General features: G+C 44.6%; 1 protein-coding gene across 1 annotated transcript; it reads right to left on the bottom strand.

Annotated features, from left to right (window-relative positions):
• Positions 1-51: 51 nt before the first annotated feature.
• LOC139633235 (serine/threonine-protein kinase PAK 6) lies at positions 52-16,750 on the bottom strand. Its single transcript, XM_071498780.1, has 9 exons — positions 16,192-16,750; positions 7,412-7,659; positions 5,341-6,003; positions 4,301-4,834; positions 3,574-3,707; positions 2,342-2,468; positions 2,125-2,250; positions 1,856-1,990; positions 52-1,578 (listed from the first exon to the last, which is right to left on the bottom strand). The coding sequence occupies exons 2-9, from the start codon at positions 7,613-7,615 to the stop codon at positions 1,411-1,413; spliced, it is 2,091 nt and encodes a 696-aa protein (XP_071354881.1). The 5' UTR covers positions 7,616-7,659; positions 16,192-16,750; the 3' UTR covers positions 52-1,410.
• Between the last annotated feature and the right edge of the window lie 172 nt (positions 16,751-16,922).

Genomic DNA, 16,922 nt, shown 5'->3' on the forward strand with positions numbered 1-16,922 from the left:
CTTGTATTTATGCATGTGGGTGTGCATGTGAGGAAAATGCAGGAGTTCTGATTCAATATGCATCATTTATTGATTTATACAAAATTAAAATATGTAATTCTCTTTTTCATGAACGATCCACACAGAGATAGAAATACATGAAACATGTCAACGTGTATCCGTGTCAGAATACAAAGACTATGTGCAAAGTGTTTCTCAGCAGGTGGACGTCCTGCAGCATCACATGCCAGGCCTGTGTGCTTTATCTAGGCAAACAAATGCAAATACAGTCATACACATCTTCTTGAGGAGCAACACACACATCTTGTGGTTTTTAAAAAGTCTGTCACAATACAAAGAGGGCTGTATCAGAAGCAAACACTGAGATGTCGCCTCACACACACACACCTATGTGCTCACATGCACACACACACACACATACACACATACAACTATACACTCACATTTCAGTAAAGAAAAGTAAAACTTTGAATTCATCTCATATAATTTACTGCAGTGAATCAGCAGGTGCAAGGACCTAATAGTCAGTATTTTCTATTTACATTATTAATTTATCTGCTTATGTTTCAAGTCCATACTTAATAATGAAACCTTATTTGCAAATTCACATCATACAAACAACCCACAACACCTTTTGGAAATAAAGGATAAATATGAAAAAGAGGAATATGGTACTGGTGATTTTCCAATAGCCCAAAAGTAGCAGCTGGGCTTTCATCTACCCATTTATTATGCTAATAAAGGAGAATTGTCTTTCACTTCCCAGTTTGGTACATATTCAAGCATTCACATCAGGCCAGGTGTGCCTCCATTTGGCCATGCAAAGAGTACTGTCAGTGTTTGTGGAGTGTACCAACCAGGCTGTTGTCCAGTTTCCACAGCAGAGAGGGTGAGTGTGCAGAGGTAACTTTATCCTTCCTTAATAATGTCACAATGAGCTACTGTGGTTTGAGCCTAACACCAGCTTTATAAGCTTTACACGGCTAGCAACAATTCCCACTATGAACATTATAAAGGATCTTTAGAGTAGCACGTGTTCATTACATACAGTTATGTGGAATATTGATTGTTGCTATCAGTTGATACGCACCATGTTGTGTTGTGTTGAATATCACTGAATGTTACAGGAAGCCGATCAATATTCGGATCGAGCCGAGTTGAGAGGTGAGGAATTGCATGCTGCCTTTAACTGACTCCTAAAGTGCTTCTCTCATGCCCGAGACCATGCGGTGTCTGTCAACCAAACTTGCTGACCTGCCACCATCACTCTGGCAGCATCATGCTGTCTGGGTCTGCTTCTTTGGAGCTGATCTCCCCTTGCCTTGGGTGCTAGAGGAGTTGAAACCCTGTGCGGGGGCCTGGACGGGTCAAACTGAAGGTGGGTGTTGGGGACCAAGAGTCCCACAGGGGTCAGCAGCGGGACATGCGCTTGCGGTACTGCTCCACCAATGGGACCAGGCACTGAGGTGAGCCGCTCTGCAGCAGGAAGGGGTGCTCCAGCAGGTCAGTGGCGCTGGCCCGCTCTAGGGGGTCCCGAGTCAGCATACGGTCCAGGAAGTCTTTTAGAACTGGGGATATCTGGACCAGAGAGAATCAGCAGTAACATTACTCCAGTAGTTCTTTTGATTGTGAAAGTAACAACACAAACACAACAGCTGGAAGCCTTTACTGGCACATAAACTTTTGCATTGCACAGTTTTTGCAACAAGAACAACAAGAACCAAAGCAGAGGTCAAACCAACATCGTAATTTCTACAGCGGCTTCACTACCATGGATAAAATTGCTACACCTAGCATTTTAAAAGAAAGAGTGAGTGTGTGTGAGTGTATGCGGGTGTGCCGTCTGTTCTCATACCTGGCTGACATTTCGGACAGAAGGAGCCGGTTCATCCCTCAGCCTCTTCATAGCTGCAACAGGGGTTTCACTGAAGTACGGGGGCTCTCCATCCACCATCTCCACCACCATGATTCCCATGGACCAAACATCCACCTGGGGCACCATCGCACAGTAAAATTATGTAACAGATCCTATAGCACAGATTGCAACTGCTGGCATTAATGCTACGTGACTGAGATCAACACTGTTAATCAGCATGAGTGAGAGCTGAATGCGTGCCTCCTCACCTCAGTGCCATATGGTGATTTAGAGATGACCTCAGGAGCCATCCAATAGGGTGTCCCCACTAGAGACTTCCTCTTAGGGATGTCCTTACTGATCTGAGCACAGAAGCCAAAGTCCGAGAGCTTGACCTGTGAGGGACAAGAGAAAGACCTTGGTATCAAGAAAGAAAGAAAGACAGAAAGACAGAAAAAAGAAAGAAAGAGTAACAGCATATCGTACCCTTCCATCTAGCGTGAGCAGTATAGAGTCACTCTTGATATCTCTGTGGATGACTCCCTGTGAATGGAGATAGGCCAGGGCTTGCAGAACAGCTTCACACACTGTGGCAATCTGCTCTTCACTCAGCCTGCAGGACAACACACATGCATACACATAAGTTTACACACACACACCCACACACACACACAAACAGATTTTACATTAACATTTCTCACTTTTCCATTACAACAACAAATCAACAACTCAGGAAGTTGAAATTGATGAATCACCGCACATTAAAGGCAATGATAAAGAGTGCAAGGTTTAAAACAACAACTCCTACACAGCAGAATGACTAGCAAAACATGTTCATTACTCTACAGTTTTAATAATATTTTGAATGTGTAAACCAAAGGTAAAAGGGCCAGGAAAAAAACAGACATTTTCTAGCAGCAGCCAAGGTCAGATGTCCACAGAAAATCTAGGTAACACAAGGCAACGGTTACCTAATAGAGCGCTGTAGTCTCCCACACATGACTATCATAGTATATAAAAGACACACAAAACTATATTTGGGAAAAAAACCTCCTGCGTTAATACAGGTATTAACTCGGTTTCTTAATTCAAGAAACAGCCAGGAAAAGCAAAGAAGCAAAGGAGCCTTAGTCCTGATTGTTATGTCAATATACTGATTATCTAAATCCTTGATAAGGAGTGGCTGTGACAGCTGGCTCATTTTATATGTCATCTGGCTTGAGAGAATTTTTTTCATCCCTTTGAGTCAAGTGATCTAACCCCGAGGTCATCCTATGGGGATCGAGCCAGCCATCTGTTGATAATATAGAGCACGCTGACAGCTCTAAACAATTACATCCCGACAAAATTCCCCTGCTGCTGCTTGATATGTTTTCCTTATTTTTGATGCATGCGCTACCGAACAATGTGACAGCACCAGGAAATCAAATTTACACCCAAAATTGACTTTCCACATGTCACCTAGACATGCACATATTCAATTATGTTATTAAATTATTATCACCCCCCTGAGAAAAGAAGCAGGCTTGGAGTGCAGGAGACAACTGAATGACAGACTCTGAGTCTTTGCGCTGCTGGGATCAACACCAGTTGATACCACACTACCCCCTTGTGGTTGATTTAGTTACTAAACATGATATCATAACTACACAGAATGCACCAAATGCATCTTCCTGAAGACCGAGGACTAATTTGTTCTGTATTGGTGGTACTCATACCTGGTTTCGGATACGATGTTGGTTAGTGCTCCACCCTGTAGGTACTCCATGATAACCCACAGCTCCTCCTCCACCAGGGCGGATTTAAACATCTCCACCACGTTCCTGTGCTGATAGTCCCTCATGATTACCACCTGCAGCACAAAACATTCACATTAAAACCAATGACAAAAGACATAGCCGTTAATGTGGCTAGATTTTGGTTCTTCAACATTAAAGGGGCATTTCAGCAATTTAGTGTAGCACGTTAATAAAGTTAGGGGACTTGTGAAAAACAAATGACAAAGGAATGGTGAGAATCAGTGGAGCGGGGTTGGCCCATGTAGCTTAGGGGTTGTCATTTCTTTATTGCCTGTAATTTAGGATTAAATGTCCCAAAAAATAATTTAATGCAGCAGAAGCGTGGCATAGGCCCAGCTCCAAAACCCAAACTCAATAGCATCTTCATCATCACTAGGTTCCCTTCCAGTGTTTCGAATTCTACGCCCCCAAATGTATGATGCAGATTTCCCATTAAGCCAAGATTACATCATCAGGGTTATTTTCTCAAATTTTGGAAAGCTCACTCCAAAGTCACAGAATAAATTTCTCATGAGAGACTTTCATGTATAGATTTCTGTTTGTTTAAAGTTTAAAGAACTTTTTGATGTGTTTCTGTAAGTGAGAATGAATTACAGAAAGTGTTGATACATTTCTAAGTCATTTTGTTCCTAGTAGAATACTGTACCTCATTAAACAGCAGCTCTCTCCTTTGCTGCCGCCGCAGGTCCATCATCTTCACCGCTACCTGCCTGCCGCTGTGCTTTTCTGTTGCAATACACACCACCCCCGTCGAGCCCTCCCCAATCTTCACAAAGTTCTCCAGGTAAGACCGTGGATCACCCTTGTCTACCACCATCTGCAGGGCGGCTTTGAATTGTTCATGGGTCACCTTGGGTGGGTCTGGGGGTGGCCTGGGTGAAGGGTGTTGTGGGGGTCTAAAGGCAGGGGAGCAAGTGCCGGGGGGACTGGTAGCTAGTGAGCCTGTAGGGGAGGGTCGAGGTTGGGAAGGACTGTCCTGCCTGGGGTAAGGAGGGTTCGGGCATCCAGAGTGTCTGAGGAAGGGTTCTGGCCCACTGGGCCTCAGTCCCATGTTTGGAGACAGGCCCAGGGTGTAGCTAGCTGAGGAGCGCACTGTCCGCTGCGGTCTGATGCCGCCCACAAGGGGACTGCTGGTGCCAGTGGGCAGGAAGCCGGAGTGGTACCTCACTGTTGACTCTGCCTGCATGATAAGAGAAAAAAAGGTGAGGAACATTAACAGTGGGAGCTCAGAGGGGGTTGGCTGTCTGCCTGTGGTTCAAGACCTGCTTTAAAACTGAATGTAAATCAAGTCCTTTATTCTCACTCGACACCCACTTCACCTGATATGACCCATGTAGAGTTGATGCTATATGTGCCCTGCTGAACCTATGCCAAATACACCATCTCTTATGTTTTACAACTCCACTGGCACTTTAAACCCACATTTCATATTTTAACACTAAATTTAAATAAAATACTAAGCCCCAGAACTTTAATCACCTTTTATGTAAAGCCAGTCAATATGCTGCCTCACTAAAGTTTCCACAAACTAAGCATGAAAATGTTTCCTGGCAAAAGGCAAAAGGCATGCAAAAACATGCTGAGAACTAATATGATGTACATTACATTAGAATAAATATGCATATGTTGTGTATTCACTTAATGGCTGCAGAGATTACAAAGAAACTGCTGTAAGGTCAGGTTTACCTTCAGGTCATAGGAGGAGAACGGCCTCCCGGGGCTGTTCTGTGGGTGCATGTACATTGGTACGTTCGGCCGGAGCTCTGTGGTGACTGTCCCTTGATCTCCATGGGGCTGCTGGACAGTCATAGCTGGGCTGTAGAAACAAGCTATTGGTCTCTGATTTGTTGGCATTCCCCTTGGCAGCTGGAAATCTCTCTTCCATATCACTCTCTCCTGTGGGCTGCCCACCTCACCACTCATATAAGCCCCGGGACCAGGCATTGGGATGTTCTGGGGCTGAGCCAGTAGCGAGGGTCCCTCCTGGGAGCTGACACTTACTTCATAGGTGGACTTGGCCTTTGGCAAGATCCCATTGGGTTGCAAAGTGATGCTCTTTTTCATACCCAAGTAAGGGGTGTTGGTCTCACTGTGGATGTTCCTGGCCTTATCCCTCCACTGGTCCTGACCTGCATCCTCGTCGTCTTCATCATCCTGGGTCAGACCCTCATACTGGTACGTGTCTCCCTCGTTCACTTCCCCCAGCCTTCCCAGAGACTGAGCCCTCTTCCGGGCTGAGGGGCTGCTCTTCCTCAAAGAGTTGGAGCTGGTCACAGACAGACGGCTCATATCATTGATCATGGCTGCGATGTAGTCCCCGTGGCCGATCATGCTCCCACGCACAATGGTCTGAAAGAGGAGAGGCGTTTATCTTTATCACGTTGCGCATGCCATGTTCACACTATAGAAAGATTTCAGACTGAAAGGAATAATGAGGCTAACATAATCATTGCTCAGAGGCGAGTTAAATTTAGACTTGAGAGTCTGTAGAGGACATCTTTGTCATTCTTCAAAGACTTTAAATCATTTCACCAGTGGCTTCTATTCTGACAGCCCACTGACAAATACAACAAGCAAATGTTTCAACAGACGCACTAAAACCACAGATCCTCTACAGGCGTTGCAAAATTCAGATATTATAGATAACTACTCCCATGACCTTTCAGGCGGTATGCATTTCTGGCAGGCAAGCAAAGCTTTAAAGTGCTTAAACTTGCCCTGATATAAAATGATCAGACAAACTTTAAGATCTTTTGCCAGAACAGTGTTAGTGTTGCAACTATAAGAGAGAGTGCATGGCGGCTCATTAGTTAGTCTCAGGGTAGAGTCATGTTCAGTTCACAGGCAGTCAACAACTTCTCCTGTTTCTCTGCTTCAGTGCCATTACATCTGCACAGTGGGGAGAGGTCAGATGACATCTCACCTACTGTAGCACCTCTCAGAGAGGAGAGAATGGCAGGTGATAATGGCCTTGGTGAGACATGCTATTTTAGAAGATGCTGTAATAATAGTTTGACTATAACACTTTGAAATGGAAGTAATGACAGAATAGTTTGAAATGACAAACTAACATTGTTTGCATTACAGGAGTCTCATGGGTGACAATGAACTGGTCTTGATGAAGCTATTAAAACCACAACTCTCAATTAAATGCTGGCATGATGGTCCTCATATTGCACAGCACTTATCACATCATGGCGTTAATGAAATGTTGGTGTTTTCTCCATTTTTTTTTTAAACTTTCTGCAGGGTCATAAACAGCATCGACAGTATGCTCTGTGAAGTGTGGAAATCCTGAGATTTGCAGGCTCGATCACTCACTGGCATTTCCTCTGCTGTACCTGCACTTTTTATCCCTTCTGCTTGACATCTGTGGGAAGGCACCATGGACTGTTATTAATTGCCCGCATGAAGTAATAAATCTTGTGCCCCCTCCTGAGTATTCAACATTGTACAGTCAGTGTACACAGCAGGGTCATTAGCCCAGCCCCATGATAGATAAGAAAATAAAAAAGATGGGGAGGGGAGCAGGCCTTCCTTCCACATTGTCATCAGAGGATTATGGCTTTTTCTGAGACAGGGTGTCTCCAAGGTGCTGAAGAGTATAAGAAGCAGTGAATGCATCAGAGATTAAAGCTCAACTTTTAGAGTGACGGCTCACTGTGATAGCTTAATGAGAGCCTGGGTAAATGGTTAGTGATCAGTTAACGATAAGGTTACTGGTTCAATAAAGAGTTGAATGTAAAGTGTGGTCTACCTTCTTTGGCCTCAGCTCCACCTCTGTGATTCTGGAGGGGTCCACCATGGGTCTGGGCCTGCGCAGGTTCTCTATCAGGCTCTGCCATTGTGTTGGCAGACCCACAAAGCAGCCACGCTTGGCGTCAAACGAGGTGTGGACACGGTGCTCAAAGTTCTTGGGCGCTGATATCTCAGGCCTCTTCTTTTTCTTCTTGCGAAACATCCTCAAGTCCACGAGGACGACAGCCTGCCCGCTTCAAAATATGCCTGAGAAACAGAGAGAAATATATTCAGCCTTTAGTAAACCGCACCCAACATCCCATGCAGCATGTTTAACTAACTGTTGTCTTGAAATTTGAGCATAAGCAAATCTCACCTGCCCCAGTGATCAAAAATATGTTATCACTGACCAACCCCTCCTCTTTTACTGTCTACTCTCAGGTGTATTCAAATAAAACTCTGACAGCAAATGTTCTTTCCATGTGGAAGAAAATATTTTAATGGTGATATCCCAGACATGGGATGTATATGTCCCAGGCTGCTTTGCTGGCTGTCACGAGCTTGTGCCTCTGAGAACTGCTCCAAGGAGAGCGGATGGATTTGTAAGCACATGTGTAATGAAGGATATCTGGTCAATTAAGGCTTATTCATTCTCTGTGCCCTTTTACTGATGAGCACGTGGGTTGGCCAGCACCCACAGGCTTTCAGTGCATTAGCAGGATGAATACAACATACAGACACACACACAGTCACACATGTGCACACACTGTATAGAAATATATATATATATACATATATATATATATATATATATATATATATATAAACACAAATACACGATGGCAGGCTATCCTTCAGAACCCCTTTACAACCCTTTCATATTCCTATTCTAATTAGTAGCTCGTGTGCCCTTGATTGCACGGAGGGTAACCACTTAATCCCTGGATGGATGGTCCTGCGTTTGGCGAGCCACTAACTCTGGTTTATTGTATGTTCAGCTTTATTTTCCATTCAAGTGTAGGGAAATAATTAAATACATTACATCTCATTTCCTCAGCTGCACAGCTGTACTGGCAGATAATCACTCACATTTAAGTCTCATGATTTGTATCTAGCCAAGCTAGCAGCGTGGCTCTAGGGATGGCATTGTCAGTCTGTTGGTCAGTCTGTCGGTAGGTCCACAACTTTTACTACAGTATGAAATAGCTCCATAACTATCTGATGGATTGCCACAAAATTTTGTACAGACATTCATGGTTCTCTGATAATAAATCCTGCCAAATTTGGTGGACCCCTGACTTTCCCTCTTGCACCACCATGAGGTTGACATTTGTATTTCAGAATGAAACATCTTGACAACCTTTGCCCTGGAATTTGTAACAGATACAGGATACATCATAATGTCTTGGGTGATATTATGTATTTTCCTCATCAGGTTACAATACCTCAATTTGTTGCAAAACTAATGACATTACATCATCCTGTACTTTGTGCTTACGGCAAAATATTGAAGTAGGAGAAAGAACGCCACACTTGTCAGAGACAAAAAACAAACAGCTCAGGTGGGTGTGACCGAAGTAAAAGAAAAAAAAATGGAGAAAGGGTTTGCACACCCAGATCAATTAGACTGTTCCTTTTATTCACAACTAGCACAGAGGGAAAAAACTGCCACACGTTTTGTCTATGGCTTCTTCATTAGGCAATAGTCCCTCAGTTTCATAGTGGAGTCCTTTTAGATTTCACCAGTGAGTTACAAACCAATTACCAACAGGTGCATCAAGTGGCTACCTGTAGTCTAATTAGCAGATGTTAACATGCTAACATGCTAAACTAAAAAATTGCAAAACAACAATATGCTGGCATTGTTGTGAGCATGTTAGCTGATGAGACTATTAGCTCAAGTCTAAATCTAAGTGCAGCCTCACAGAGCTCGTAGCATGACTGTAGGGTCTTATTTATTTTAGCAGAGCGTAACACTTAAAGGCCCCAATGTTTGTGGCCAATGCTGAGGCCTACAAGGTGCCCTGAGAATATCAGATAGAATCTCCCATCATGCACTGTGAAATGGTGGGAGTAGAGGAAATGAGTTTTGCAGCCTTCCGTAGCCCAGCAGGCGATCACGCTGGCAGCCTCTCCGCTCTCCACCTCCGCCCTCAGACCAGCACGGCTCTAATCGGTATCAGCGACGCCTGTTAGGAGGTGTATCAGTGACTAACCCACGCCAGTCACCTCGCCGCACCACTGGAGGGTAAAAGGAGGTCGGGCCCACTTGGTAACATCAGCTAAACCTCCCTCATTACAGGAAGGTAGGGTTAGGATGAGATGGAGGAATTGTTGTTGGGGGTGAGGGGGAGTGGGGGGGGGGTTCACTGCTTGGAGAGACATTTCGACCTCCAAGGATAATTTAGTCACAAGGCTAATATGCTAAGTGTTGCATAAGTGAATCACAGTCACTGTGTTTCCCAATGTACATAATGTGGTGCTGGGAAGGACTTTAATTTTATGTGACAGGGACATTATGGTGTGAGGCCTCTCGGGAGGGGGGGGGGGCAAGATTACAGTCAAACCTGGATGCAATAGAGAGAAAGGGACCCAGTTTCCTCCCTACAGACACAGAAAGGCTTTTAACCACGAATTGTGGCTGCTTTTTAAATAACGAATGCCTGAGAAAACAAGCTACAAAACAGATTGTGATCTTTCTCTTTTTTTTCTCCACTGCACAAGAGACTATCTGCTTAGATAGCTGCTCAACGTGCAGATGTTGGCATTGCCTGAACAAATATTTACACATAGCGCTCATGTATCCTTTTACAAGCAGATCAATCAATATTTACTCATGAGTGAAATGCAAACCGCTGAAGTCCTCCACTGCCAGCAACAATGGGGTGATACCAGCACAAACAGGACGTTTGCTTTCTATGGTACCTTATCAAGCTTCATCGGCTTATGAAGCAGAGAATAGAACATATCACAGCATTCATTATTCATTTTCCACCACTGTTCCCCTCTGAAGACTCTGGAAATACAAACTAACCACTGTGACATAAGAAGCGAGTAGAAACACACACACTTTGTTGATTCATGCCTGGGCAAAATAAAATGAAAAGTTGATGCAATTATTGATTTACAAGCTGTAATCACATGCAACTGGCCTTATATTGACCTATCTGACTCCACCAAGCTTATGACTGTCTTGATAACAACGTGCTATTGATTTCAAAGCCTGTTGTATAATACATATTCACAGAGCTGAACTTGCACAGTGCATAATTACACTTTCTGGTCACATCCTTCAAAACTGCAGGGATTTGACCCTATGCCTCAGCGGCTTGTCTTGAATCTATCATAGCACTGAGGCAAAACTCAGGCAGCTGCTGTCAGGGATATGAAGAGCCAAAGAGGATGAGGTCACTCTAAAAAAATGTGCTACATTAGATATTTCCATCTCTGCAACTGTTTGCAGGAGCAAAAAAAAAAAAAAAATTAAATAGATCCAAATGCATGACCTGAAAACTCACAAATCCGGTCATTGAGAAATAAAATCTTATGCACAAGAAATCACATGAGCAAAAAAGCTGTTTGCAGCAGATCTGCTTGAGAAGTCTGACAAACCTATTAAAAAAAGATGATGAGGCGTTTAAACTGTGAAAAAAAAAAACATGCAAATAGTTGCCATTTCTCTGGAGAGAGTCTTCAAATAATCCCATCCCTATTCCAAACTCAAATGAAGGTCCAACCACAGCCGTACCCTCTGACTGGATGGAGCGTCTTGACCTGGCAGAGCAGCCGGGCCTCTCATGCCATGCAGAAATGCAACCAGGCAATCCATATGTTTCCCACAGACAACATGACAGAAGAGCATAGGACATGCTCGCCTTCCTCTCATGTTCAAATCACCCCAAGCAGGAGTTGTGGATGAGTGAGATGGGGATCGAGAGATAAGAGAGATATTGGATTTGTTCGACGTTAGTGCTCCGAGCTCTGTTGAATGATTTTTTCCCCCCTATTTGCTCTGATTTCTGCTTCTATTTTTTTTGTTGGCGTGCATGCAGAAATGTAGTGAGTGTGCAGGTGACTGTGCTCACAGGATTAGTGTGGTGTTCGGTCCTTCACTGATCTAATTTTAGGACACGTCACCCCCCCCCCCTTCTCTCTAGCATCAGACACGTGTTTGTTTTGTACAGGATTCATGTCAAATAGTGAGGTGAGGGTGGGAGACGATGGAGATGAGGTAATCCTCTTTTTGTGTTTGTCAGTGCATGTATAAGCATAATCCAGCTATAGTGAATTACAGGGGGCTACGTCTATTTCACAGTGGCATAGATAGCATCGAGGTCTTAACTGCCGTTTTTGGACTCTGCAGTGCAGTGTGGAGGGCTTGGAGATTGCTCTTCTATCAGCTTCATTATGATGACCGTTTTGCCCTTTGAGTGTAATGAGACTGCCTCTCACAGGGGGGTGTGTGGGGTGGGGGTGGATGGTCTTGGTTGGTCATCTCCTCCTTGTGCTTTGTAAAAGCACTGGACGTGACCGGGCAGTACAATAGCAGTGTTTATGATTTAAGTTGATGTCTGCTTTCTCTTTGAAGTCACCTCTGCAGACATGGGAGGATTGTCAATAGGAGACGACAAGTGATGTAATAAGCTGCATTCAATGACACGGAATAACACGTTGCTGCCATGCATATTTCATACTAGCGGCCTGATACGTCATGCACAACAAAGTGCTTGGAATATAAGGAATGTTGGAGAATGGCACGCATTTACCATCTCTACTACCATGTCGCAAATGTGGCTACACTTACGAGCACAGTTTTGCTTTTTTTAGCCATGCTAATGGCTTGGGATCTGTTGGTGCAGACTGAAATAGCTCAAGTACTATTGGATGGATTGCCATGAAATTTGGTTCACATTCATGTCCCCTTCAGGATGAATTATATCACTTTGTTTATCTCTTAACTTTCTACCCAGTGCCATTATCAGGGCCATCAAATTTAGGAATAAATACATGCAAAAGTAATGACCCTCCCATCTGCCTCGGCTGTATTTTGTGTGTTGTGCAAATTAACAAATGTAAGCATGTTAGCATGCTGACATGTAGCTCAAAGCACCACTGTGTCCAAGCCTCACAGAGCTGCAAGCATGGCTGTAGACCCTCAGTCTTGTTTGTTTGACACAGATTGATCATTGTGAGAGTAATTCATTAAACACATGAGATACAGTGCCCACAAATTAAAGGAACCAATCAGAGCCACAGGAGGCCCAGGAGCGGAGAGAAAAGTGGAGGTGAAGATGTACCGTGTCAGTTTTTTCTAAAGTCGTCAAACAACATCTTAGTCCTCTGTGTATCTAAGCTCCACACAGAGTTAAGGAGACAATGTAGAGCATACCCAAGGGCATGTGAAGTGAATGTTACGGTCTAGTTTCAGTATAGCCTATGGTTTATAAACAGACATGTACCAAAGGAAGTTTAAGTGCGGAGTGAGAGCAAATGATAAAGAAATTGTCAGAGGCAAATAGAATTCAGTGAAACAGCTATTTGTATCCCTATTCTGCATTTCAGTTAGCAAAACTGAACGAAGAGCAGGGATGACCCATATTCACACACAGAGTTCATTGATTGTGACATATCTTGCTGTATTTCAAATGTCACATAACTCGCAGCGATGTGTCATGTGTCGAATTTCACTCAAACCTCAGCATGAAGTAGTCTAAGTCAAAAATGGTTCGAAGTCACAGAGCACTGCGTTTCTGAGAAAGTAAACAATCAAAGAGCTTGTCTGTCATTTTCTTGTGCACCGAATGGGTAAGAAAAGGCCTGAGGATTGAAAGCGTATTCTAAAATATGATTGCTGTGCCCCACAATGTGGGCTGTCAGTCCTTCAAGGGCAGACATCTGCACAGGAGTACACATCAGTCCTGTGTTAATATTGACAGGAGGAAACAAGAAATGAGAGGTCAAGACATAGAGGAGGAAGAGTGGGGGAGGAAAGGAGAGTCTGGACACTCAGACGTAGTGATGGAAAAAGAAAAGAAGATAAGTGAAAGAGCAGAAAGGAATAAAAGAATAAAGGACATGCTGAGTACAAGGACGTACAGAAAGTATTCAGACCCCTCTGATGGACAAAATGGCAATTCTATCCATTTAGAATTCAATTTACAACAGAGTAAAGTGTGCAAAAGGTGAAGGGGCATATTTAAGCTCTCTTCCCAGAAAATTAATGTCCTGCGTGCTTTGTTGCCTCATGTAGTGGCACACAGTCTGTTCTGAAGATGTAACCTCTTTTCTCCATCATCTTGGGCAGCTTTGTCTGCAGTAAACAAGCCACAGTAAAGGGGATTTGAGGACAGGACAGTCGCATCAACAGAGGGCATACATCATTCTGTCACCTGACATATTGGCACTGATTCTCCCGGATGAGAAAAAATGGATAAGAAAACTAGTTTGTTCTTCCCCTGCAGCGAGGAGCATGGACATTAATGTGCAGTAAAAGCTACAGTCTCTATCTACTTCAAACACCTTAACATAATGACATTGTAAAAGCAGCACTTCTGGTGTCCTGGGGGTTTTTATGGGATGTTCTACTGATGCTGACACATCACTAGGAAAACACACTCTTAACTCAGGCTTCTCCGTGCAGTGAAACAATATGTATACTAAAGGCTAGAGTCAGGAGAGTAAGGAAATGCAGCACTGACCAACACTCTGGTTAATTAAAGATCCTCTTGGCTCTCACAAGTGCTTTGAACAATTTGATGCTGCGCTGATAGAGACATATGATCAGCCTGGACCAATGGTATGAGCCTAACTCTTCTCTCCTGGGTCTAATTTATTGATGCACCGGGCTTCAGTGCAAGCTTTACTGTACGCGCATGTGCTCATGAAAGCTTTGATTTATGTTTTTTTTGGCCCAGGCCTCAGCATGTCTCTCTCAGGGACAAAGCACCAACCATTTTTAACCTCCGATCCTTTACAGTATCAATCTGCACCGGCTCTGCCATCCTCCTCTGTCACCCAGCATGGGTGCTGCTTCGGCCCAAAGAGGGGACACACGGCATGCTGTCCTAATTTGGACTCAGAGCCTGTTTTAATCCTTAGTGCTTGACGTCTCATGGCCGGTGGCATCGCTAAGCTGGTAATGCACGCTGTCCCCTTCTTCGGCTGAACATGAACATGACACACGCATCCCTGAAAACCACCATGAATGCAGCAGGGGCACATGACAGTGGTGTACCACCTACACCTGGGTGTATGTGTGTATGTATTTGTGTGTGTGTGTGTGTGTGTGTGTGTGTGTGTGTGTGTGTGTGTGTGTGTGAGAGAGAGAGAGAGAGAGGCCCTTATCACTTCCTGTCCTGTCAGTGTCCCAGAATGTGAGCTACAGTCTGCGCTGCCAGTTTACGTTGAACTTCAGAAGACGCCCAAGTTTACACATCACCCTCAGTGAAGCAGATGTCCAGCTGCGTGTGTGTCTTTGTGTGTGTGCATGCACCAAAGAGTCCTTCTCTGTCACCTCCTCTACCCTTTCCCTCCTCCTTGAATATCAATGAGTAACCTGAGACACAAACACATGGTAGATTAAGACTGGCAGGACCTCAGTTACATCATCATCATCATCCGAATTATGACATGCACAAACGAAAACTCTAATTCAGAGAATGCAGTTTGTGTTGGTGTTAGTGTGGTAGATGCCTCTGTAACATCAGGTGCAGTCACAACTCTTAGTTCGAGTCAAATAAAGGGCTCGAGCATAGTTTCTGGTAGCAAGTGCGTGAATGTTATGATACTGTTGGTGTGAATGGTGCAACTAGACTAAAATAAATCTATACACTTATTTTAAAACTCCTTCGCCTTTCATTCATTTTCACTGTTGATTTTGCATCTAATAAAAAGACTTCACAGGCCTGTTTTCGTTAACACTGAACAGGATCCTTGTTTCTTAACGTCTCAAATTCTCCAAGTCAAACACAGTTCAAACGTCGCCTCCCACACTTATGCAACCTCTTGTGTGACAGCTATCGTTTTCTAAGGATGACATTTACTACTGAACGTAAATGTTGCCACACAAATATGTCATCTGTCAGTCTCCTCTCTTGTGTCTGTCTTCCCACAGCACCCATCTCCTGAAGTGTGCATATACAGCAGCAGCTTGCACTAGTAGAACAAGAAAGATCACCTGAGAACACAGCCTACACACACACACACACACACACACACACAACACACAGACACACAAAAATACACAGTGGGACAAACAGGAAGCTTCTGTGCCCATGGCAGAGGCGCAGTCTGTGTTTGTAAAGTGTGATCCTTCTCCAGAAAGACAACATTTTAGTGATTTTTGAGTCCTTTTCTCTGAAATAGAGGTTGAGGACGGGGGTGACAGAAACAGAGGGAGAAAGAGGATGTGGGGATTTTGAGGACGAGGGGTGATCAGAAGGTGAAGGCTCCTCTTTTGAGATGCAGTCCATCACTGAATGCTCCGAATGCAAGCCTCTGAGTCTTCCCTTTTTCCTGTCTTTCACCCCCACATCAGCACCTGGCTGCACTGCATTCTGCTCACAGCCTCTCCACCTCCTTCTTCTCTTCCTCCACCACAGCTGATGCCTACCGACGGTACACTCGAGCATGCCTGCTCTTTATCAATGACGTTAAGCCTCTTTTCCTCACTCCCCCACCCCCAGCTATACCCCACTCTCCTCACTGTGGACAGAGAAAATGGGGGAAATGGGGCTCTGGAGGGATAAATCATTTTTAGATGAGGAAAAAAAAAAAAAAAAATTCAAACATCCCCCTTACCTTGCCGTCCAGTGAAGAGGAGAGCCTCTCTCCTCCAGGAAGGATTGGAAGCGAGAGTGCGCACATACACACTCACATACACTATTATACACTGCTCACTCACATCCACACACACGCATCCACTCACACACGGGCATACACGCTCCCTCTCTCATACATACACACAGCGACGAGGAGGGCTGGCTCTCAAGCAAGCGCACACTGCAGGCTGCCGCTTGCCTGGGAAAGCCTGATGCGTTCCTCCCTCCAGGCAGAAGCACACACTGCCATCTCAAAGGCTCTTTGTTGGGGCTGATTCATCCCCTGCTCCGTGGCTGAGTGCTGGTCTGTGTACCGGTGCCTGCTCCCGGGGACACAGGGTGACCGTGCAAAGGAGGGACAAAGCCATGAAGAGGAAAGGCAGCATCCAGAAGGAGAGAATATCACGGCCCCATACAGCTCCTTCCATCCCCCCCTCTCTCCCTCTCCTTCTCTGGCTCGCTGTCTCTCTCTCTCTCTCACACACACACACTCTCCCTCCCTCCCTCTCTCTCTCTCTCTCTCTCTCTCTTTATCACTTCCCTCTTTCTCTGCCTCCTCCCACTCCCTCACTGGGCTGCAAAAGAATTGATAGCAGCGTGTGTCTGTGTGTGCGCGTGTGTTTTAAGCTGGTTTCCAGTGACTGTAAGGAAAGAAGAGATCCTCTACACCTCATCACCTGGGATACCTTTCACCCACCCATCCACCACCCC

Source organism: Trachinotus anak, unplaced genomic scaffold (assembly GCF_046630095.1).
Source record: "Trachinotus anak isolate AG129_WGS33_773 ecotype Australia unplaced genomic scaffold, CSIRO_AGI_Tana_v1 ptg000015l, whole genome shotgun sequence".
Classification (NCBI taxonomy): Eukaryota; Metazoa; Chordata; class Actinopteri; order Carangiformes; family Carangidae; genus Trachinotus; species Trachinotus anak.